Source organism: Pongo abelii, chromosome 1, assembly GCF_028885655.2.
Source record: "Pongo abelii isolate AG06213 chromosome 1, NHGRI_mPonAbe1-v2.0_pri, whole genome shotgun sequence".
Lineage (NCBI taxonomy): Eukaryota > Metazoa > Chordata > Mammalia > Primates > Hominidae > Pongo > Pongo abelii.
This window is the reverse complement of record NC_071985.2, coordinates 22,450,001-22,470,947: the sequence shown is the minus strand read 5'-3', so window position 1 is coordinate 22,470,947 and position 20,947 is coordinate 22,450,001. Positions and strand designations below refer to the sequence as shown.

The 20,947-nt window shown below is 36.3% G+C and overlaps 1 protein-coding gene across 16 annotated transcripts in view; it reads right to left on the bottom strand.

Annotated features, from left to right (window-relative positions):
* Positions 1-20,947, bottom strand: part of CDC42BPA (CDC42 binding protein kinase alpha) — a 331,875-nt gene that overhangs the window by 143,330 nt on the left and 167,598 nt on the right. For all 16 annotated transcript variants that reach the window (XM_054519311.2, XM_054519266.2, XM_024248084.3 and 13 more), the window contains 5 exons: positions 20,526-20,726; positions 18,661-18,909; positions 16,142-16,221; positions 12,650-12,816; positions 4,062-4,184 (listed from right to left, as the gene is read on the bottom strand). In XM_054519311.2, the coding sequence (XP_054375286.1) occupies positions 4,062-4,184; positions 12,650-12,816; positions 16,142-16,221; positions 18,661-18,909; positions 20,526-20,726 (820 nt within the window). The remainder of the gene's footprint in view (positions 1-4,061; positions 4,185-12,649; positions 12,817-16,141; positions 16,222-18,660; positions 18,910-20,525; positions 20,727-20,947) is intronic.

Genomic DNA, 20,947 nt, shown 5'->3' with positions numbered 1-20,947 from the left:
CTTTCTAGCCAAAGGATTAGGAAAGGGGTAGACCAGAAAGACAGACAACTCATAGAAAATAACAATTCTACTTGAGATAAACATCACAAAAAAAAACCAACAAACCGGCCCCATGTCACCAATGTTAACAATAGATAAGTGCAGGGGGGCTAGATTTCCAACCTCATGAGGCTATAATGAGATGCTCAAACACATCTGCAAGAGTGGTGTCAGAAAAACGCTGAGTGTGGTTACTCACGCCTATAATCCCAGCACTTTGGAAAGCTGAGGAGGGCGAATCACTTGAGGACAGGAGTTCGAGACCAGCCCAGGCAACACAGCGAGACCCCATCTCTACTAAAAATACAAAAAATTAGCCGGGTGTGGTCCCAGCTACTCAGGAGGATGAGGCACAAGAATTGCTTGAACCTGGGAGATGGTGGTTGCAGTGAGCTGAGATCGCGTCACTGCACTCCAGCCTGGGGAACAGAGTGAGACTCTGTCTCCCAAAAAAAAAAGAGTGATGTCAGAAAAAGACAGGACATTAACCCTCACTGGCTGACAACAAGCCTCCCCTCACACATTGTCAGTAGAAACCACATGGGGAACCTGGACTTCTACCTCCAACTTGGGTTGGGTTTCGGATCCCAAGCATACTGTATTTTCAATCTCTATTTGGTTGGGAAAAAAATCTGCATATAAGTGGATCCACACAGTTCAAATCCATGTTGCTCAAGGATCAACTGTATTTACAAATTTACAGCATATTTAATTTTACTTTAAAATAAATCATAAATTTATAATAAATGTATAATTTTATAATAATTTTATGTTGCCTCAGCATCCACTTCGAATGCAGGTTTAGCTTTCTTGTTTCAGAGGCAGGGTTTAGTCACTCTTGATGCAGTTTCCAGTTCTACACCACACCCAAGGGGCTCAAGCAGGAGACATCTCTCCCACCTAGCAGACTGGGATCCTGCCTTCCAGCTGCCTCCTCTAAGGGACCATTCAAGCACTGGCTTCCAAACTCAAAGTGACCTACACCCTATTCCGTAATATATACTGCTAGTTGCCATGCTCTCTTGCTCAAGGCTCTCTGTCTCCCTGCACTCCCTGACCTCCAGGTGTGTGGCCTCCAGGCGTGCCGAGTGCCACAAGGTCTGTAAGTACTAAAAACTCTTAAATGTTCACATCGAGGTTGTCATTGACGCTGTACCAGCAATCTGACTCCTGACTGCAAGGTTGCTTCAGAAAGGATGCATGCAGGTGGATCCCCTGCTGGTACTCTTTTGTTCAGGCCTCTGGTGGCTGCTGGTGACAGGAGCCACCAGCTATGTTGACAGAGAAAACAGGCAGAGAAAGAAAGAAAGAAAGAAAGAAAAAGAAAGAAAGAAAGAAAAGAAAGAAAGAAAGAAAGAAAGAAAGAAAGAAAGAAAGAAAGAAAGAAAGAAAGAAAGAAAGAAAGGAAAGAAAAGAAAGGAAGGAAGGAAGGAGGGAAGGAAAGGAAAAAGAAGGAAAAAAAAGGAAAACTAAAGATTAATATCCTTCATGTATATAGATGCAAAAATCCTTAAAAATATATTAGGAATGGAATTCAGCAATGTATAAAAATAATTATACCCCATGACCACGGTTTACAACAGGGATGTATGGCTGGTTCAATACTTTAAAATCAATCAATGTAATTCATCATATTAACAGGTTATTTTTTGAAAATCGTATGTTCATATCAATTGACACAGAAAAAGAATCTGACAAAATTCAGCACCCATTAATGATTTTAAAAACCCTTAGAAATACAGAAACAGAGGGAAATGAATGCTTTTCCCCAAGATTAAGAAGCTAGAATGTTCTTCTCATCATTCTTCTTTTAACATAGTGCTGCAAGTTCTTGCAATAAGGCAAGAAAAGGAAACAAAAAGCATATAGATCAGAGAGGGAGAAATAAAACTGTTCCCACCTGCAAATGACATGATTGTCAGAATTAAAAATCCCAAAGAATCTATTTTTTAAAAACCCTCCTAGAACTAATAAGTGAGTTCAGCAACACTATAGAATATAAAATAAACATATAAAAATCAACTATATTTCTATATATTACAATAAACACATGAACAATAAAATTAAAAATACAATACCATTTCGAATTGCTCAGAAAATGAAATTACTTATCATTATTCTATATATACTGGGTTAGACAACAACAAAGGTTTCCTTCGGATAGTGCCAGAACATTATTGTGAATGACAGCAGAACGTTTTAAGATTTAAAAATTCAGCTCTTACATAGAGCTAACAAAGAAGCTCACAACTATTTTAGTGAATGACATAACAACTAGATTGTTGATTTGAATATTTTACATCAATATCATCTATTTCAAGGCAGTTTTAAAATTAATTAGCAAGCTTTCAAAAGCTACTGCCATTCAAAGCCACATTCTACTATTAAAAAGAGAAGAGATAGGCTTATGAATAAGTTTTCCAAATCGCTATCGCTTCTCTGAAGACAAATCACTGACCATTCTAGCTGGTCTTCTGTTTTACTGCTTTTTTAGTGTCATACAACTCTAACATAGACATTCAATGGCACTCTTAATGTTATTGTTGGTACCAAAGCAAACTCCGTGATTCACTTATCATGTTCCCAATCTATAATAACTTACTTTTGGAAAGATAAAGTAACAGAGATTAGATATATAGATATTTCTTAGGAGGAGAGCCTCTTAAAAACACAAAATAGCATTCATAAATTATGCTCAAAATTAAGATCTCCATATATTTAATATAAACAAAGTATTAATATGGCACTTTAAATAGTCATTTTTATAAAAGATGCTACATTCGATTATTTCTTCTCTTTCACTTATTTTTGCTTAAAACTGCCTTTCTGGAGAGGCCTCACCATTCTCGTTAAAATAGTACCTTCTGCTCTCTCTTCCTATCCCTCTGCTTATTCAGATCATGTAATGCCTCTAAACCCTGCAAAAAACTGCCATTTCATTCTGAGTAAAAACCAAAGACCTTACAACAATCAGTAAGGCTCTACTGATCAGGCAACAAGCCCATTTCACCCCTTTAGTTCTCATTTCCTTCCATTCTCCCTGCCTGCTCATTCTGCTCTAGCCATCCAGTACTCTCTGTTTTACTTGAACACCTGGGGCACATTTGATTTTAGAGTCTTTGCACCGGCTAGTCCTTCTGCCTGGAATACATATTTTGCAGATAACTGTATGGCTAACCCCCTTGCCTTCTTTAAATTTTTGCTAACATGTCACCTTCTCAGTCAGGCCTAGCCCTGGAGCACTATACTTAAAATGATAAAACTCCTTATTCTGCACATCTGACTAATTCTCCTTATTCTATTCTTATTTTTAAAGCACTTATTACCTTCCAACATATTGTATCATTTACAAAGTTATATATTTACTGGTTTCTGTTTTCTGTCCTTTACCCAGGCCGAAGCAAAGATTTTTTGTTTAGTCTGTTTTGCTTAATGTTGAATCCCAAGAGCCTAAAACAACACCTGCTACATAGTAGGTGCTCAATATATTTACTGAAAAAATGCAATAAATGAATAATAGGTATACGAACACTTGTCAAATTTAGTTTTAATCTCAGTAATACACTGAAAAAATAATTGCATTAACAAAGAAAATACATTTTCTTGATGCCTGTATACATGCACTCTGCTTGTCTCTAGTGTCCTTCCTCACTCCTAACTCACCTTTTCCTCTCCTCACAAATATGCTTTGCCAGACAAATTCCAAAATGAATAGGCCTTCCAAAAAAGCCATCCTTGTTCACGTAAGTCTGTGTTAGGTGATCCTCCTATGCACTCTCCACGTACCTCCATTTATTTTTCCTGATAGCCTTTTCATATGTATTGCAATAACTGTTTATCTGTTTCCCAGACCAAAATGTGAACTCCTTGAGAGCAGAACCCATTCTTATTTGCCCTTCCCTGACTAGCATGCAACTCACATCACATAACACAGACAGGTTCTCAATAGATGTTTTTTGTGTGAATAAACCATTTTTTAAACATTTCCTAAATTGAATTAACAGTGAATCACAGATATTTACCTGTTACTTGTTTCCTTAGTTTTTCAATTTCTTCTTTTAAGTTTTTTATTTCTAAATCTTTGCTTGCTGTTAGTGGACCATCAGCAGTTGAATACTGCAGAGCTTGGACAGTCTGTGTTGACTCTTTAAAAAAAAAGAATAAAAGAAATAAAAATATCACCATACTCTAAATTCTTAAAACTAATACATTATTTTTTTTGGAGAGAAATTCTTATACAATTTTATAGAACAAAACATCTACTCACTGACAAAAAGCATGTGAATACTCAAAAATTAAGTCATAAAAAATCAGGCCGGGCATGGTAGTTCATGCCTGTAATCCCAGCACTTTGGGAGGCCAAAGTGGGAGGATCACTTGAGTCCAGGAGTATGAGACCAGCCTGGGCAACAGAATGACACCTTTTCTCTACAAAAGATATAAAAATTGGCAGAGCATGGTGGCACATGCCTGAAGTCCCGCTACTCAGGAGGCTCAGATGGGAGAACTGCTTGAGCCCGGGAGGCTGAGGTGGTAGTGAGCCGTGATCACGGCACTGTACTCCAGCCTGGGAGACAAAGTGAGACTCCATCTCAAAAAAAAAAAAAAAAAAAAAAAAAAAAAAATCCGCTGCATATATATATATATATACATGAAAGAATCCACCTTTTAATAATTTTTGGTTTTAAATACTGTTGGTGTACTCTGCCAATGAATCAACTACATAGCTCCCTTTTTCTCCTAGTAGGAACATCGCCATGTGATAACTCAAAAGCCTGGTATGTCAGTCAGATGCTATACGAAGAACTGAATCTGGTTTACAAACGGAGGGTTAGGCATGTTAATATACATATGCAGAAGTGCCGGCCTTCCAAATTTTATGTCTGAAAGTTGAAGCCCAGCTACAGGTAACTATGGCTCAACAATTTAGCTAAAATATTTAGTTAAAATAGAAAATATTAATTTATCTTGCAGTCCTAATTAGAAAATACAAGGTTTTTAAAAAAACAGTAACTCTATTGAGGCTTATTGCCAGATATCATCAAAAGACATGGAACAAAGAAAACATTTTTTACCATTTTACATCAGAAATGAAATTGCCCTTTGTTCTAAAATAGGTATTCTGCTATTTATGGAGGGATTCTTACATAATAAGTCTGTCCCTTACCATAATTCTTTATGAGTTAGTGCAAATCATTACTGATTACTTTGTGTGTGCATATGTACGTGTGTGTGTGTAAACCATAATCCCTATATGTTTGGCAGTCAATAAATATGTTAATTTGAATTAAAGGTATAAGATATACTAGATTGTGCATCTGATCTTGATTTTCTGCATCCTATAAGTATTTCTTATACATTTCTTTCTCTTTGGGTTCAAAACATGCTAAAAACTGGTCCTTTCTGTATTTATTATTTTGAAAAGAACGTCCATTGTTTTTATTTTTTTAAGACATCTAAATTGGGGGTAGAAAATAGGGAGACATAAAAATACCCAATGCAGGGGAGGTGTAGGTGCGGTGGCTCATGCCTGTAATCCCAGCGCTTTGGGAGGCCAAGGCAGGTGAATCACCTGAGGTCAGGAGTTTGAGATCAGCCTGGCCAACATGGTGAACCCTGTCTCTACTAAAAATACAAAAATTAGCCAGGCATGGTGGTGCATGCCTGTAATACCAGCTACTTGGGAGGCTGAGGCAGGAGAAACACTTGAACCTGGGAGGCAGAGGTTGCAGTGAGCTGAGATCATGCCACTACACCCAGCCTGGGTAATAGATCGAGACTCTGTCTCAAAAAAACAAACAAACAAAAGACCAAAGAATACCGAATGGACATTAACAGGAGCTACTTTTCCTCCTGTACCCCACCTACCACAGGTATGAAGGTGGGGCAGGCATCCTTGCTCATTACTGCCACCTCTCTCCTCAAAATTCCTAGGTCTACTGAAATGACCATTTCCTGCTTATGTGGTTATCCACTTGTCTTCCCTATCTTACTCTTTTTTAAATAAGGATTTTACATGTTGTTCTCTGCTGTTCTTTCCATTACTACTCTTCTTACCATTCTTAGTAACTTTAACATCAAAATAGATAATCCATCTAACACTGACTTCTGAGGCACATAAATCCCCTATGGCAGATACTGCTGGTTTTTACCCGACATCTATTCATCTCTTCTTCCTTGTGAACCAAATTCAATTATCAGGCTACAGTGTGCATAGGTAAGGTGGGCCCAGTCAAAACTGGCTGGTTTAAATTAATCATAATAATTCCATTCTATATTGCAAGTGTTGGTCAAGAATTAGGCATGTGACCTAGTTAGAACTTAAATGGTACCTTGAGAAGTCCACTAGGGGGCTTCAGGGAGAGGTTTTAATCTCCCATTAAATGAAAGATGTATGAAACTAAATGAATCTTTCCACTTTCTGGGTCTCTGGATATGTGCAGATATGAAGATGGAATTCTTGGTGTACTCTGCCAATGAACCTACTTAGCTCCTTTTTGTCCTAGCAGGGAACATCGCCATGTGATAAATGAAATGCCTGGTATGTCTGTCAGATGATATATGAAGAACTGAATCTGGTGTATGAAGTGAGGTCTTACCTTCCAAAGTTTACATCTGAAAGTTGAGACTTACAATATTGTGGAATCATGTAAGGAAAGCCAAGAAATTAACAGAGAAGCTACCCTAAAATTGGCACTGAAACCATTTACTTCTAACTTCTTAAGTGAGAAAATAAATCCATATTATTTAAGAATTCTCACATCTGCAGCCCAAAACAATCTAGCTGATAGACTTCTCTCCAGCATAACCATCAGATTAACTGGCCACATCCTAAACTAGTGGTTCTCTACTGCGGGTGGTACCATCACTTTATGTGAAGAGGACAGGAGAAGGGGAGTCAGTTGCTGACACAGCACATGAGGAGACTGCTACAAGCATTTAACATCTGGAAACTCAGAATGTTCAGTATCTCAGAGTGTGAAACTCTCTCTCATGTGAAAAAATTACCTCACCCCAAATGCTTGTGGTTCACCAATTAAGAAATTCTACTACACACTTTGTCATTATCAATAACTGCATGGCCTCCAAAATCATCTCTCTTATCTGTACAGCTTACTACTCTAGGGACCACTTCAACAATTCTTCATTCCAACCAGAAATGCCAATCAATGTGTTCCTAACATTTTCCATTTTTTTCCTCTTTACTTCCTTACTTACCCTGGTTAGATTCTTTGGTCCATCACTGTTTTGCAAATACCTTCAATTTCTTTACCCTTCTCTCCTCCATTGTATTTATTCTAGAAGGCCCTCTATCTTGGCTAATTTCTACTCTCCTCCTACTGTATGATTTTACACTAGTAGCTGAAAATGGCTGAAAAAAATACACAGTCATTTAAAACTCATGATTACTAAACTTAAATAACTTGGAAATATCTGGCGATCCTAAACTATTTTCCTAGCTCATTTACTCTTTTCGTCTCCATACTGACCATTTCACATTTTCTCTTTTTCTTGTCAAATGTCTAATATCTCCTCTACCTTCCTAACTCTCAGTGGATGACCCTACTTTGTATGTGATTTATTGTCTGTCTCCTCAAAGCAGAATGCAAACATAACAAGGGGAGGTATCTTTGTCTTTATCTGTTTTTTATTACATTCCTAGTCATGTGCAGTACAGTTCCTGGGCTGTTTGATACTCAATAAATAGCTAATAAATGAATGAACCAGTTTAAATGTTAATCTATGTCACTGCTATGAAACAAGTATTCATACCAAAAGGCAATGATCTTACATTTTTGTTCACTTTGCTCTGCGCAAACGATACTACACATGTAAAAATACTAAGAACAAATTAAAGAATTCAAAACATTAAAAAAAAATCCAAAATATAGGAAATTCTTAGTCATAAGGGGATGGACTAGGAAGCAACAGGTCACTGCTTTGGTTTCTCCTGCTGTAAAAAGTAAAAATTCAATACATAATTTGAAAAAATCTTATTTTTAAAAAATCTTTGGTTTATTTTACTTAGTTCTCTTTGCTTTTCCAGTCGGAGTTGGGAAAGTGAGCCAGGGAAGTGAGGCCTTCTGAGGTGAAGAGGCTATTACAACTGCTTCTTACCTGGAAGCCTTATCCATTTCTGTGAGTGTACTCAGGTCAAGCCTGGCCTTTAAATTGAGAGATAACATGCTGGAAAGAAAAACCACTGAAGCTTCTGGAGATGTGTGGGGATGCTGCAACAATTTGGAAATCTCAAAGTCCCTAAGCATATGGTGCTTTTATTCCCATGGTAGATTTTAATTGTTGTACTTGGGGGCTGCATGGGAAGTTAGGGAGCTTTGAAAAGTCAGACAGAAATCTCCGATAGTATAGAATTATTTCAGAGACAAAGAGCTGCTTGAGGAAGAGAATCTGCTTCAAATACATGGCCAGTCTCTTCATCAAGACACCAAATTTGGAAATGGTATAGGGCAGAAGGCTGAAGAGCAGAATAAATCTCCCATAGTTTAGGAAGTGAAGGAGAAAGAGGCCCAACTAGGCTCTATCCAGCTCCCGCTTCTGGGCATTTGAAATCAAAGGTAGGGTTGAGTCTAATTTAAAATGCAATTTAGGGGCAGGCACGCTGGCTCATGCCTGTAATCCCAGCACTTAGGGAGGCTGAGGCGGGTGGATCACGAGGTCAGGAGATCAAGACTATCCTGGCTTACACAGTGAAACCTCGTCTCTACTAAAAATACAAAAAATTAGCCAGGCATGGTGGCACGCGCCTGTAGTCCCAGTTACTCAGGAGGCTGAGGCAGGAGAATCGCTTGAACCTGGGAGGCGGAGGTTGCAGTGAACCAAGATCACACCACTGCACTCCAGGCCTGGGCGACAGAGCGAGACTCTGTCCCCCCCCCGCCACCCAAAAAAAAAATGCAATTTAGTCTTGTCCAAGCTCAATTCTTGATGGAATGAAAAGGGAGAAACCTCTCTGGGGCAAAAATAATAAAACTTCCTTCTCTATGTTATTTTTATTCATGACATCTTTCACATGGAGACATTTGGAAAAGCAGAAAAGCATGATAAATGAAAGAAAAAAACAGAAAGGCAGGCTCACAGATGATTCAGTTGTTGAAAGTAACAGGTAAGGACCTCAAAATATTAAAATGTTAAAGAAAATAGAGAAAAAAATACACAAAAATATGGGGAAATTTCAACAGAAAACTGAAAACTGAGAGAATCAAATGAATAATCCTTAACTAAAAAAGACAATATCTGAAATTAAGACTAATTAGATGGACTTAACAGCAAAATGGATAAAGCAGAAGCCAGAACTAGTGAACCTGAAGGCAGATCGATAGAAAATATCTTAATGAAGCACACAAAAAACAGAAAGAATGGAAGGAACAGAACAGAGCATAAAGGAAATGTGAGATACCATCTAACATATACGCAATTACAGTCCCAGAAGGAGAGAAGAAAGTGCATGAGGCAAAATAATATCTACAGAGATTATGGCTTAGAATTTTGCAAAACTGATAAAAGACATCAAACAAGATTGCAAAAGCTCAGTGAATCTCGACCAGGATTTTCTGTTCATATAAAGAAAGCGACACGTACGTGAATCACAGTCCAACTATTTGAAACTGAAGTTAAGGACATAATCCTGAAAGCAGCCAGAAGGGAAAACATATACATTACATTCAAGAGCTTAAGATTAACAGCTGGCTTCTCAAGAAATATTATGGAAGTTATTATAGAAAACAATGAAATAATACATGTAGAGCTCTGAAAGAAAAAGCTGCCAAGCTAGAATTCTAACCCAGCACAAGTATTCTTCAAAAATGAAGGTAAAAATAAAGACATTTTCGGATCAACAAAATCCTATCAAGAATTTGTCACAACACACTCACATTACAAGAAAACAATAAAGGAAGTTTTTTAGGCTAAAGAAAAATGATTCCAGATAGAAACATGGATCACTAGGGAGAAATAAAAAGCACCAAAAGGGTAAATATATGGGTAAATAAAAAGATATTTAAAATTAATGAGTAAAGAAAACATAAAGCAACAATCGAGTAAAAGTGTATTAAAAGATTTATAACACAGATTAAGGTAAACTATGTAACAACAGTCATACAAGGAGCTGTCTAAAGGTTTCTACGTTGTTTGTGAAGTAGTAACATACAAATTATTAAGAAAAAGATATATAAAGACCTAATAGAAAAATGGGCAAGAACCTCGAATCAAAACTTCACAAGACTAGATATCCAAATGGATAGTAAATATATGAAAAGATATTCAACCTCATTATTCATCAGGGAAATGCAAATTAAAATCACAGCAGGACATCACTATACTTCTACCAGAATGGCTACAAGTGAAAAACACTGACAATATCAAGTTCTGGCAGGGAGCTGAAGAAAGTAGAACTCATACATTATTAGTAGAACTATATATTGGTATAGTCACTTTAGAAAACTCTTTGAAAATATCTTCTAAAGCTGAAAATCCTCTACTATATGGCCCAGAAATTGTACTCCCAGGTATGTATCTGAGAGAAATAGTACATAGGACCACCAAAATATATAAGTATATTTGCAGGAACTTTACTCATAGTAGTCAACATCTGGAAATAACCCAAATATTTACCAACAACAGACTGGGTAATTTTTAGTGCTGATATACAATGAAATACTAAACAGCAGTACAAAAAAAAAAAAAAAAAAAAGAGCAAACTGCTGATATATACAAAACATGGGTGAATTTCAAAAAACAACAAGTGAAAGACACCATACACAAAAGAGAATATACTGTATGATACCATTTGTATGAAGTTCAAAAACAGGTAAAAATTCATTAATGGTGAAAGAAATTAGGATGATGTTTATTTCATAGTGGTAGGTTACAAACTGGGAAGGGACATGTGAGGACTTTACCCTATGCTGGACATATTCTACACATGAATATGGGTGAAGGTTACATCAGTGTATACATTTACAAATATTTATTAGGCTTATACTTAAAAGTAGAATGCTTGCACACTTTGCTATATGTGTATCACCACATAAAAAAAAACAAAAATTTCAGTCACAAAAGGGAAGTAACTCATATGCAGAGATCTTAACAACTTATGGAAAAACAGAAAATAGTCCATTCTATTGATGTCTACACAGCCTTTTTCTCTACTGGGCCTCTAAAAGTATGATAGTAAAGTTTTGTGATTGTAAAACTTTGATTAGTTACAAGTTCCTGATTATTTGTCCATAAATACATTCCTTCATTCACAAAATATGTAAGTAAAATATATAATATGTTACATCCTTTACTTTAGAGAAAAAAGCAGAAAAAGGAGACAGTAGTACTGGAGATATATATATGATTAAATTATAAATAGGATGGTCAGGAAAACCTTCATTGAAGGCCTCACTCAATTAGAGACTTGCTTCAACTAGAGAATATTCTAACATTCAAAGGTCAAAGAGTTAAGGAAAACTTAGCAAAGGAGACTGGGAAGGACAGGTTTATGAGGAAAAAGAAAACCAGGAGATAAAGTGCCCCAGAAGCCAAAAAAAAAGAGAGTGTTATCAGGAGGAATAAAAGGTCCATAGGGTCAAATATTGCTGATAAGTTAAAAGGTGAAGACAGAAATGATCACTGGATTTTACAACACAGGATAGGGAAATAGACTAGGGGAGTAAAGTAGGACTGCTGGGCAGCATGAAGAGCTGACCTGAGGTGAGTGTCTGTCAATCTGAATTAATATTAGTCAGCACGTTGTGGGTGTTTTAAGTAAGCTGTCTTCAGCTGGATAGTTGAAGATACAAAGTTGTATTCAAACACGGTTGGGGTTCTGCGAAAGGTATTTGACAAAGAGAAAGAGGAACAATAGATTTGAAGGTATATGCCAGGGTATGATTATGGCTGACCAGAGAATGAAAAATGAGGGTATAAATAGCAGAGTTAAATGGTGATAGACTTGTAGGTAACGGTGGCAGTGAAGAAATACTGGAGTTAAGGGGTCAGAGAGAGAGCACTAAAAATTGTGACCAGGAGATTATAAAAGATTTGCTGGAAACTGCGATTAATGAAGAGTTTTAGATATTGTAATCTTAAGACATATCTTATTATCATATGACGGACTGGATGAAACGAGGTGGAGAAAACAATCACTGAAGGTGAAGAATCAAGAAACTCACTCAGAATCTTAAAAAGTTTATGTGTATGTGCATTTTAAAATCACCAAATACAGCAGAAGCAATGCTGCAGAGAACGACAGTGTGAAAGGAGCCAGAGCTCTTAAAGATTGAGCAAATAAGATAGGAAAAGTCATTAAAGTGCTATAACGAAGTGAGGAGGGTCCCATTTCCGCATCCCCAAAGGTATTCCCACACTTCTTTATAAACATAAATATGTACCCACAGGAGACCAAAGCTATTTTGTTGTTGTTTACTATTAATTGTGTGATTTTACATAAATGGTATTATGCTGCATTCTGCATACATCTCTACAACTTGATTTTTCACCACTTAATAATTTTTTTCAAAGATAAAACAACCACTTATAATAAACAGCTCATAACACTGTCAGTACAATTCAAAAAGTGAAAATATATTTAAAATACATTTACCTTGAAGTTTTCTACTGAGTTCAAGTTTTTCTTGCTCAAGGCGCTTAATTCTTCTTTCATAAGCTTCAGTTGCTAAGTTGTTGTCTAGAGTCCTCTGAACATTAACATCAAGATCCAGTGAGGTGGGACCAGCCGTAACTCTTAAACAGCTCCGATCAGAAAGTACACTGAAGAAAAGAAAAAAAAAAATGTAGGTTCATACTGTGATAAAAAGTTTGAAGAAAAACGTTAACATTTTTTAAAAATTGTTTTTAACTGACTCCACCCTTATGGCAAAAACATTTTTAAATTGCTCATTTAAAACACAGATCTGAATATCTTGCAGTTAGCCAGCTGGAATAATTATAAAAATTTGTTTGCAAAATCATCATAAACTGTTTTTAGAAGCATTTTAAAAAATGAAAACTTAAAATCCACCCAAATTCTTTTGATTTTAAAAACCCCACAAATTATAAAATGAAGTTTGGGGAAGGGTTACTGGTAGTTTAAAACAATTTGACTACCTAGGTGAAACAGCAGTAGTCAAAAGCACCAGCCACGGCCCTCTTTACTAGAATTTGAAATTCAAAAGCAAGTTTCTGTCTTTAATTCAATACAATTTAAATAAAAATGCTGAAACTGCTGGACATTTGGTGGTGAACAAAACAGACAAAAATCCTTGCCCATGTAGAGCTTATATTCCAGTGACTGAGACAGAAATAAAGAAAATAATGGAGATATTCATTACATTAGAAAATGTTAAAATGCTAAGGAGAAAACACAAAGCAGGAAAGGGAGAAATAAAGTATTGAAGGGGAGGAGATAAAAATTTAGATAAAGTAGTCAGGAAAGCTGTCACTGCTAAAGTAACTGTGGAAAAAGCCAAGTAAGGGTGAGGGGACCACTTAAGGGAATATCAAAAGAAAGAATGTTCCAAGCAGATGAAACAGGAGTACTAAAGCCCCGAGACAAGAGTATGTCTGGCATGTTCACAGGCCAGAAAGGAGGCCTGTGTGCATGGAGTCGAGTAAACAAGGAAAAATAAACTCAGAAAGATAAAAGTAAGGCAGTCATGTAGGGCCTTGTAAGAAGTTTGATTTGGAGTTAAGATATGAAGCCACTGGAGTCGGGGATGGGTGGACTGGTTCTGAACAGGGGAGTGACATGTTCTGATTATCTTTTAAGAGGATCACCTGAACAGGATCAGAGAACTAAAAAAAAGTTATTTACATAGTAAGTGGGTGGTTAAGACAGATTTTTAAGTAGACGAGAGGAGAGGTCTCAGTTGGAGATGCACATTTAGGAGTCATCAGCAAATCTTTGGGAGAACACTAGAGAGTTTAGATGGAAAAGAGAAATCCAAAGACTGAGCCATAGGACACTCTGATATTCACAAGTCAGGGAAGTCAGGAGGGATCAGGTATGGAGACTGAGAAGGAATGACCAGCAAGGTGAAAGAAACTCAGTCAAGTGCCCTAGAAGATAGGAGAAGGTGGTATTTTAAAAGTATGGAGCTGTGGCAAATAAGATGAGACTAAGCAAATAAGTAAGACTAGGACTGAGAAGTGATCATTAGATTTAGCAACATGTTGGTCAACAGTGACATCGATAAAAGTAGTTTGCACGAACTGATGGGGGCACACACCTGACTGGAATGGATTCAAGAAACAACAGTATGAGAAAAATAAACAAAATATAGTCAACAGTTGAAGTGATTTTTCTATAATGCAAAGCAGAGACATGGTTGATAAGAGGTAAAGGAAGAGGAATCCAGATTTTATATTTTGCATTAAGATGGAGAACTGACATTTGTAAGCTGATAGAAATGATCTGATGATGCAGATGACACAAGAAGAAAAAAATTTATGACATAAAAGCAAAATATGCACTAGACTAGCCAGGAAGGGATGGAAGAGACTGGCCTTACTAGAGGCTTGCACAGTTCATCCATGAAAAGAACGGAGAATTTGGGTCCAACAGTAAGTAGGCGGTAAATATGGTAACTGGAGCTTGTGGAAGTTGTCTGCGGTTTGCCTCAATCCTTTCAGTGAAAGGGGATGCAAGATTATCAGCTGAAAGTGAGGATGACAGAGGATGACAGAGGTTTCAAACTCAAGTAGAAAGAAATAGGCCAGATGCAGTGGCTCACATCTGTAATCCCAGAAACAGGGGAGGTTAAGGCCAGAGGATGGCTTGAGGAGTAGGAGGCTGTAGTGATCTATGACTGTGCCACTGCACTCCAGCCTAGACAGCACAGCAAGACTCCATTTCTAAATCGTTTTAAAAATTAGCTGGGCATGGCGGCTTGTGCCTATTGTCCCAGCTACTCAGGAGGCTGAGGCAGGGGGATCTTTGGTGCCCAGGAGTTTGAGGCTATAGTGAGCTAGGACTGCACCACTGCATTCCAGCCCTTCTGCTGCCCAGAACAAGACCCCATCTCTTAAAAAAAAAAAAAAAAAAGAAAAAAAAAGAAAGAAAGTAAAAAATAGTTACTAGGTGAGTGGAAGAGTGAATACACTAGGGTAATACGGTATATTTGTCAGACAAGGGGGACTTGAGGTTGGTAATCATGAATTTAAAGTAGACCAGTAAGAATAGTCAGCTATTTTTTCTAGTCATTTGCAACTGTACAGGTAGAGAATAAAATTGTAATAGTTAATGTTCACTTAGCAAAACAAGTATCACAGAATGAGAGAGAGTCAAAGGAACTGAAACGGCATACAAGGAGTGACTATAATCATTCTCAATGGAATTTAAACAGGGTAAGGGGGAAGTATCACAGAATGAGAGAGAGTCAAAGGAACTGAAACGGCATACAAGGAGTGACTATAATCATTCTCAATGGAATTTAAACAGGGTAAGGGGGAAACGGAATACAAGTGAAGTGAGGGTCAGTGAAAGAACGGTAGAATTAATAGGTTGAAAGTTCTGCTGCTTGACATCTAGAGAATGAAACTCTTCTAATTACTGCTTCGTTGCTAAGGATTAGATTCCGAGCTCTGTTCCATTCTTTCCCCTCCAAAACGAGTTAAGATTTTCATGTGTTCTATTCATTTTGTAATGCTTAACTTTCTATTTCCAGCAGTAGGCTCATTCTATTTTTTAAAAAGTTTTAATTTACAAAGTTTTCTCATACATTTTTTACGAACCTCAATTCAATTTAATTTGCTTTAAATTGTCCAAACTATGTTAACTTTTTTTTTTTTAAGACAGAGTCTCGCTCTATCACCCAGGCTGCACTGCAATGGCGCAGTCTCGGCTCACTGCAACCCCCGCCTCCTGGGTTCAAGTGATTCTCCTGCCTCGGCCTCCCGAGTAGCTGGGAATACAGGCACCCACCACCATGCCCACCTAATTTTTGTATTTTGAGTAGAGATGGGGTTTCAACATATTGGCCAGGCTGGTCTCAATCTCCTGACCTCATGATCCACCTGCCTTGGCCTCCCAAAGTGTTGGGATTACAGGCGTGAGCCACTGCACTTGGCCCAAACTATGTTAACTTTTCAAACTTACCAGCTACTAGTATATGTAAAACCAACAAATGGCAGATGGTGGCCAGAAAATGCAGTATGTGTTGGTGGGGGCATCGTTTCCTAAAGGAGGAAAAAACATCTGGTAAGAAATAGGTAGTTATATGATCTGTAGGCTTGGCTATAAATATAAAACACCAAAAAGAAATATTTAAAAAAAATTTTGACTGTTCAATTTTAAAACACTGGTAAGTTTGGTATAGTTGTTTAGTGATATAAAATTTAGACCATGAACACTGCTACTCTAAAATTCTAATTAAAGTAAAATGAAGATTGAAAGTCTGATATTGAGAATACAGTCATTATTATTCATGTATTCTGTATTTGCAAATTTGTGTACAAGCTAATATTTATTTGTAAACCCCAAATCAATACTTGTGGTAATTTTATGATCATTTGTAGACACGTGCAGAGCAGAGAAAAATTTGAGATGTCCTATGCTCACATTACCAGCTGAGGTTGAACAGGAGAGGCTCTGCCTTCTCATTTAAGCTCTCATTATAAACAAGTGTCCTTTACAGGGTCTCTTTGGTGTCACGCATTTCACATTTTTGGGCCCTCTATATGTGATTCACTGCTTGCAAACGCTCCCAAGCATAGTGCTGAAGCGCTGTCTAGTGTTCCTAGCGCAAGAGGACAGTGATGTGCCTTTATGGAGAAAATAATGTGCTAGAAAAGCTTCATTCAGGCACGAGTTACAGTGCTGCTGGTGGTGAGTTCAATGGTGAGTTCAGTGTTAATGAATCAATAATATATGTTATATAAAGTGTCTTTTTAAAGAGAAGCACACATAAAACAAGACTATATATTGATCAGTTGATCAGAGGCTCACAGAAACCCAACCCTGTATTTCCCTCAGAGCAATGGTTCAATATTAGCTAATAGTGTTCAAGGCAACTATATAGAACATAACCACCATGAATAATTAGGATCAACTGTACTATGTATTTAATTTGGAATGATTCACACTTTGTTAACAGTAAATATAATTCTATTTATAAAAAACTGGTAAGAGAAGTCCATTTAATTATTCTTTGTGAAGTTTAGACAGGGAAGTATGAGAAATTTTTATCTGCCTTGAATATAGTACTAGGATGGTTTTACAATTATCAGTTATCAAACAGTGATCACAGCTTATTGTATTGAAATAGTATTCACTGTTTCAGTGAAAAGTAATATAACGTGTACCTATTATGTACCCACAAAAACTAAAAATATTCTGTTAAGTCATATAACATTAACATAAAAGTTTTTAGTACAGAATTAAAGCCATAGTAAATAACTGAATAAAAATAAAAGCTCAAATTAAGAAGGCTGAAAAGGGGCCGGGAGCAGTGGCTCATGACTATAATCCCAGCACTTTGGGAGGCTGAGGAGGGCGGATCATGAGGTCAGGAGATAGAGACCATTCTGGCCAACACGGTGAAACCCCGTCTCTACTAAAAACATAAAAGTTAGCCAGGTGTGGTGGCACACGCCTACAGTTCCAGCTACTCAGGAGGCTGAGGCAGGAGAATGGCGTGAATCCGGAAGGCGGAGCTTGCAGTGAGCCGAGATTGTGCCACTGCACTCCAGCCTGGGAGACAGAGTGAGACTCTGTCTCAAAAAAAAGAAGGCTAAAAAGGCAAAAAACATAAAAATTTTAAGTTCTTATTTTCCTAAATTTTAATCTCATATAACCTAAAGGGTTATAGCAGAGGTCAAATATAGTATGCTGGCCTGTTTTGGCATGGCTCACAAGCTAAGAATGGTTGAATTATTTGGCTAGTGGACTGGCCAAATAATTGGCTTGAGGTCTGCTATTCACCTCAGGCAGGGCTATACCTCAGAGCTATACCACGTCTGTGGACTATTTTCCCTATTGATTTCCTACCAAGTTTGCTATTGTTAGCAGCAACACACTGGGCTTGGGTATTTAGTCCCGGAATCTGCCCTCTGTATCAGCAAAGCTGCTGATTTTTCTATCCAGTTCCATGCTACTAGTACTACTGTCCCAGACCAAGTCAGTAGTGGGGATGGACATGTGTGGTATATGTGACTTTAACTAAAGTTCAGCAGTTTTTCACAAATAAATGCTTCTCAATTTATTTCTCTTCAATTGTTGTATCAGGCCCTGACATGGTTGATTTTAATAATTTTGTCCAGTTTTATGGTTTTAGGGAGAAATTTGCCAACCTCTTCACTTTGCAATCATAAAATCTGCTTTTTTAAGTATCTAATTCGTTCTCTTATGAAGCTTAATGGCATAACTTATCTGAGAGGTAAAACTTTGAATTTTAATTTTGTTCTCAGTCACAAATAACTATGTTCACCTCAGTTAACTTTCTTCTTAATTTGATTTGTGACAGAATAAGCACTGGAAGCCATGATCACTGACTGATAACTGATCATTGTAAAACCATCCTAGCAAAATACTTATAAACCAAAAAATTACTATATAACCATATTAGAAAGAAACAGGGATAGAACTTCTTCACAGTGTCATACTTATGTCATACTTACAGAATTTTTTAAACAATCATCATCTACATCAAAATTCGATGTATCTGTTGGGCTACTAACTTCTGGAATATAAGGTGCTTCACAGTTCCGAATATTATCCCAATCAATTCCACTGAAAAATGGGTGTTTCTTAAAGTCTTCTATTCCATTTTGACCAAGTCGATGTTCTCTGCTACAAATGAGCCTTCGAATAAGATCCTTAGCATTTTCAGACACATCAGTCACTTGGGCTGGAAACTGAAACCTCTCCTAAACAGAGAAAAACAGAAACAAAATATAAATCAGTGTTTAACATACTAAGTAGGTTGGTTGCCTTATTTATTTTCTTAAAAATACATTTTCTTTTAAATATATCTAATAACTGCATGTTGGTGCAAAGTACTAATACTAAAGGAATACAGTGATGAATGACAGAAGATCATTTTTCTAGGACTTTTAATTTCATATATGACTCAATCATGCATGCGCTATAGAAAGAATACACTATACCTTAAATACCTTAAACTGCTATCAGAATGAAGATAAATTACTTAAAAGTAGTGGAATTTGACTCAATATTTAAATCGAGATAGATGATTGATAATGGTCATATAAGTTACATACTAATGATTAACTAATAATAAATACTTTTAAAGGACATAATGTGTATCTGACACTATTTAAAGTACGTTACTCATTTAACCCTCAAAACAACCATTTTAGGTGGGTACTCCTACTATGCTAATATTATAGAAGAAATAAAGACACAGAATTCAAGTAACTTTCTCAACATTACACATCTAGGAAGTGGCAGAACCAGAATTCGAACTGAAGCTGTAATCTGTGCTGTTAAATATCATGTTATACTACAATATTTTTTTAATTCAAATAATGTACATGCTATTTACAACCCTGCTGCTATTTCCAGTCTTTCAACTCTTTATAACTATATGAAACATTATCTTTGCAAACAGGAAGAAGAACATACCCTATAAAGCTGCTTTTTATATATGTAAAGCAACTAATCATAATTGCTTCACTGGAACAAATTAAAAAGAATAGATTATCATTCCCTTCTATAGGATATTCATATTCTAGGTTTTTGCAACTGCTCACAATCTTCTAAGACTGCTAATAAAACCTTTCTTCTTATTATTATTAACAGTCTATTTCACTTAGTACTAAATATATTAAAGTTTCATTAATTTGTTCTTGTTGCGTGTCTGTGTTGCTTCTAGTGTTCTGTGATCATAAATAATGTTAGAATAGGTATCCTTGTACATATATCTTTGTTCTACTGAAAATGTCATAGGGTAGATTCCTAGACTGAAGTTGCTCAATCAAAACCTCTAACCATTTTTTAAGGCTCTAGGTGCACACTGTAAACTTCCTGAACAGAAAGGTTACACCAATTTATATTCCTATTAATGTCTTAGAATGCCCATCTCACTGCATTATTTATGGTACAGAGTACTATTTTTCTTTTGATCTTTGCTAATTTGACAAGAAAAAAAAGTATCTCATTCTTATTTTAAATTTGTATTGCACTTATTACCACTAAAGTTGAAAATTTTTTTACACATATTCTAGTCATGATTATACATATACTATAGTAAGCAATGATCTAAATTCTCTACTTATGACCTTTGTTATTCTACTGGGGAGACCACTTAATTTCCTACTTAGCAGCATCTCTAATAAAATACAAGAAAATTAGAACTAACAACTTATGAATAATTTATGGATTTTGACTATTTATGTTTGTCGTGTCCCATACTAGGATAGACATGTGATTGTTCACTGTTTTTAGAAAAATATTTTCTCTTTAAAAATTATTTTATGTGTTATTTACCACATTAATTTGAACAAAAGTAAAATATACTAACTTTGTGATTCATGATTTTTCCATATGTCTCCACCAGAGATTCTGCATAAAATGGTGTTTCTCCGTAAAGCATTTCATACATACAGACCCCCAAAGACCACCAGTCACATTCAGGTCCATATCTGCCTTTTCCATCTTCCATGGCTTGAAGGATTTCAGGAGAGATATAATCTGGGGTTCCTACAGCCACTGAGGACTGAACCTGAAGAAATTTACATTTTTATTAATCTACTATATTAGAAATAAAACATTTTAAATTTAAAATAGTTACTGAAGATACACAATAAACATTATTATCTCATAAACACATCTTTGTCATTATCTGAAAAATAATAATAATCCTTATATATATGTTAAATTGTATATTATCCCCACATTAATAGTTTTCCAGATTTCATAACACTGTAGAACTTTTATTATAGT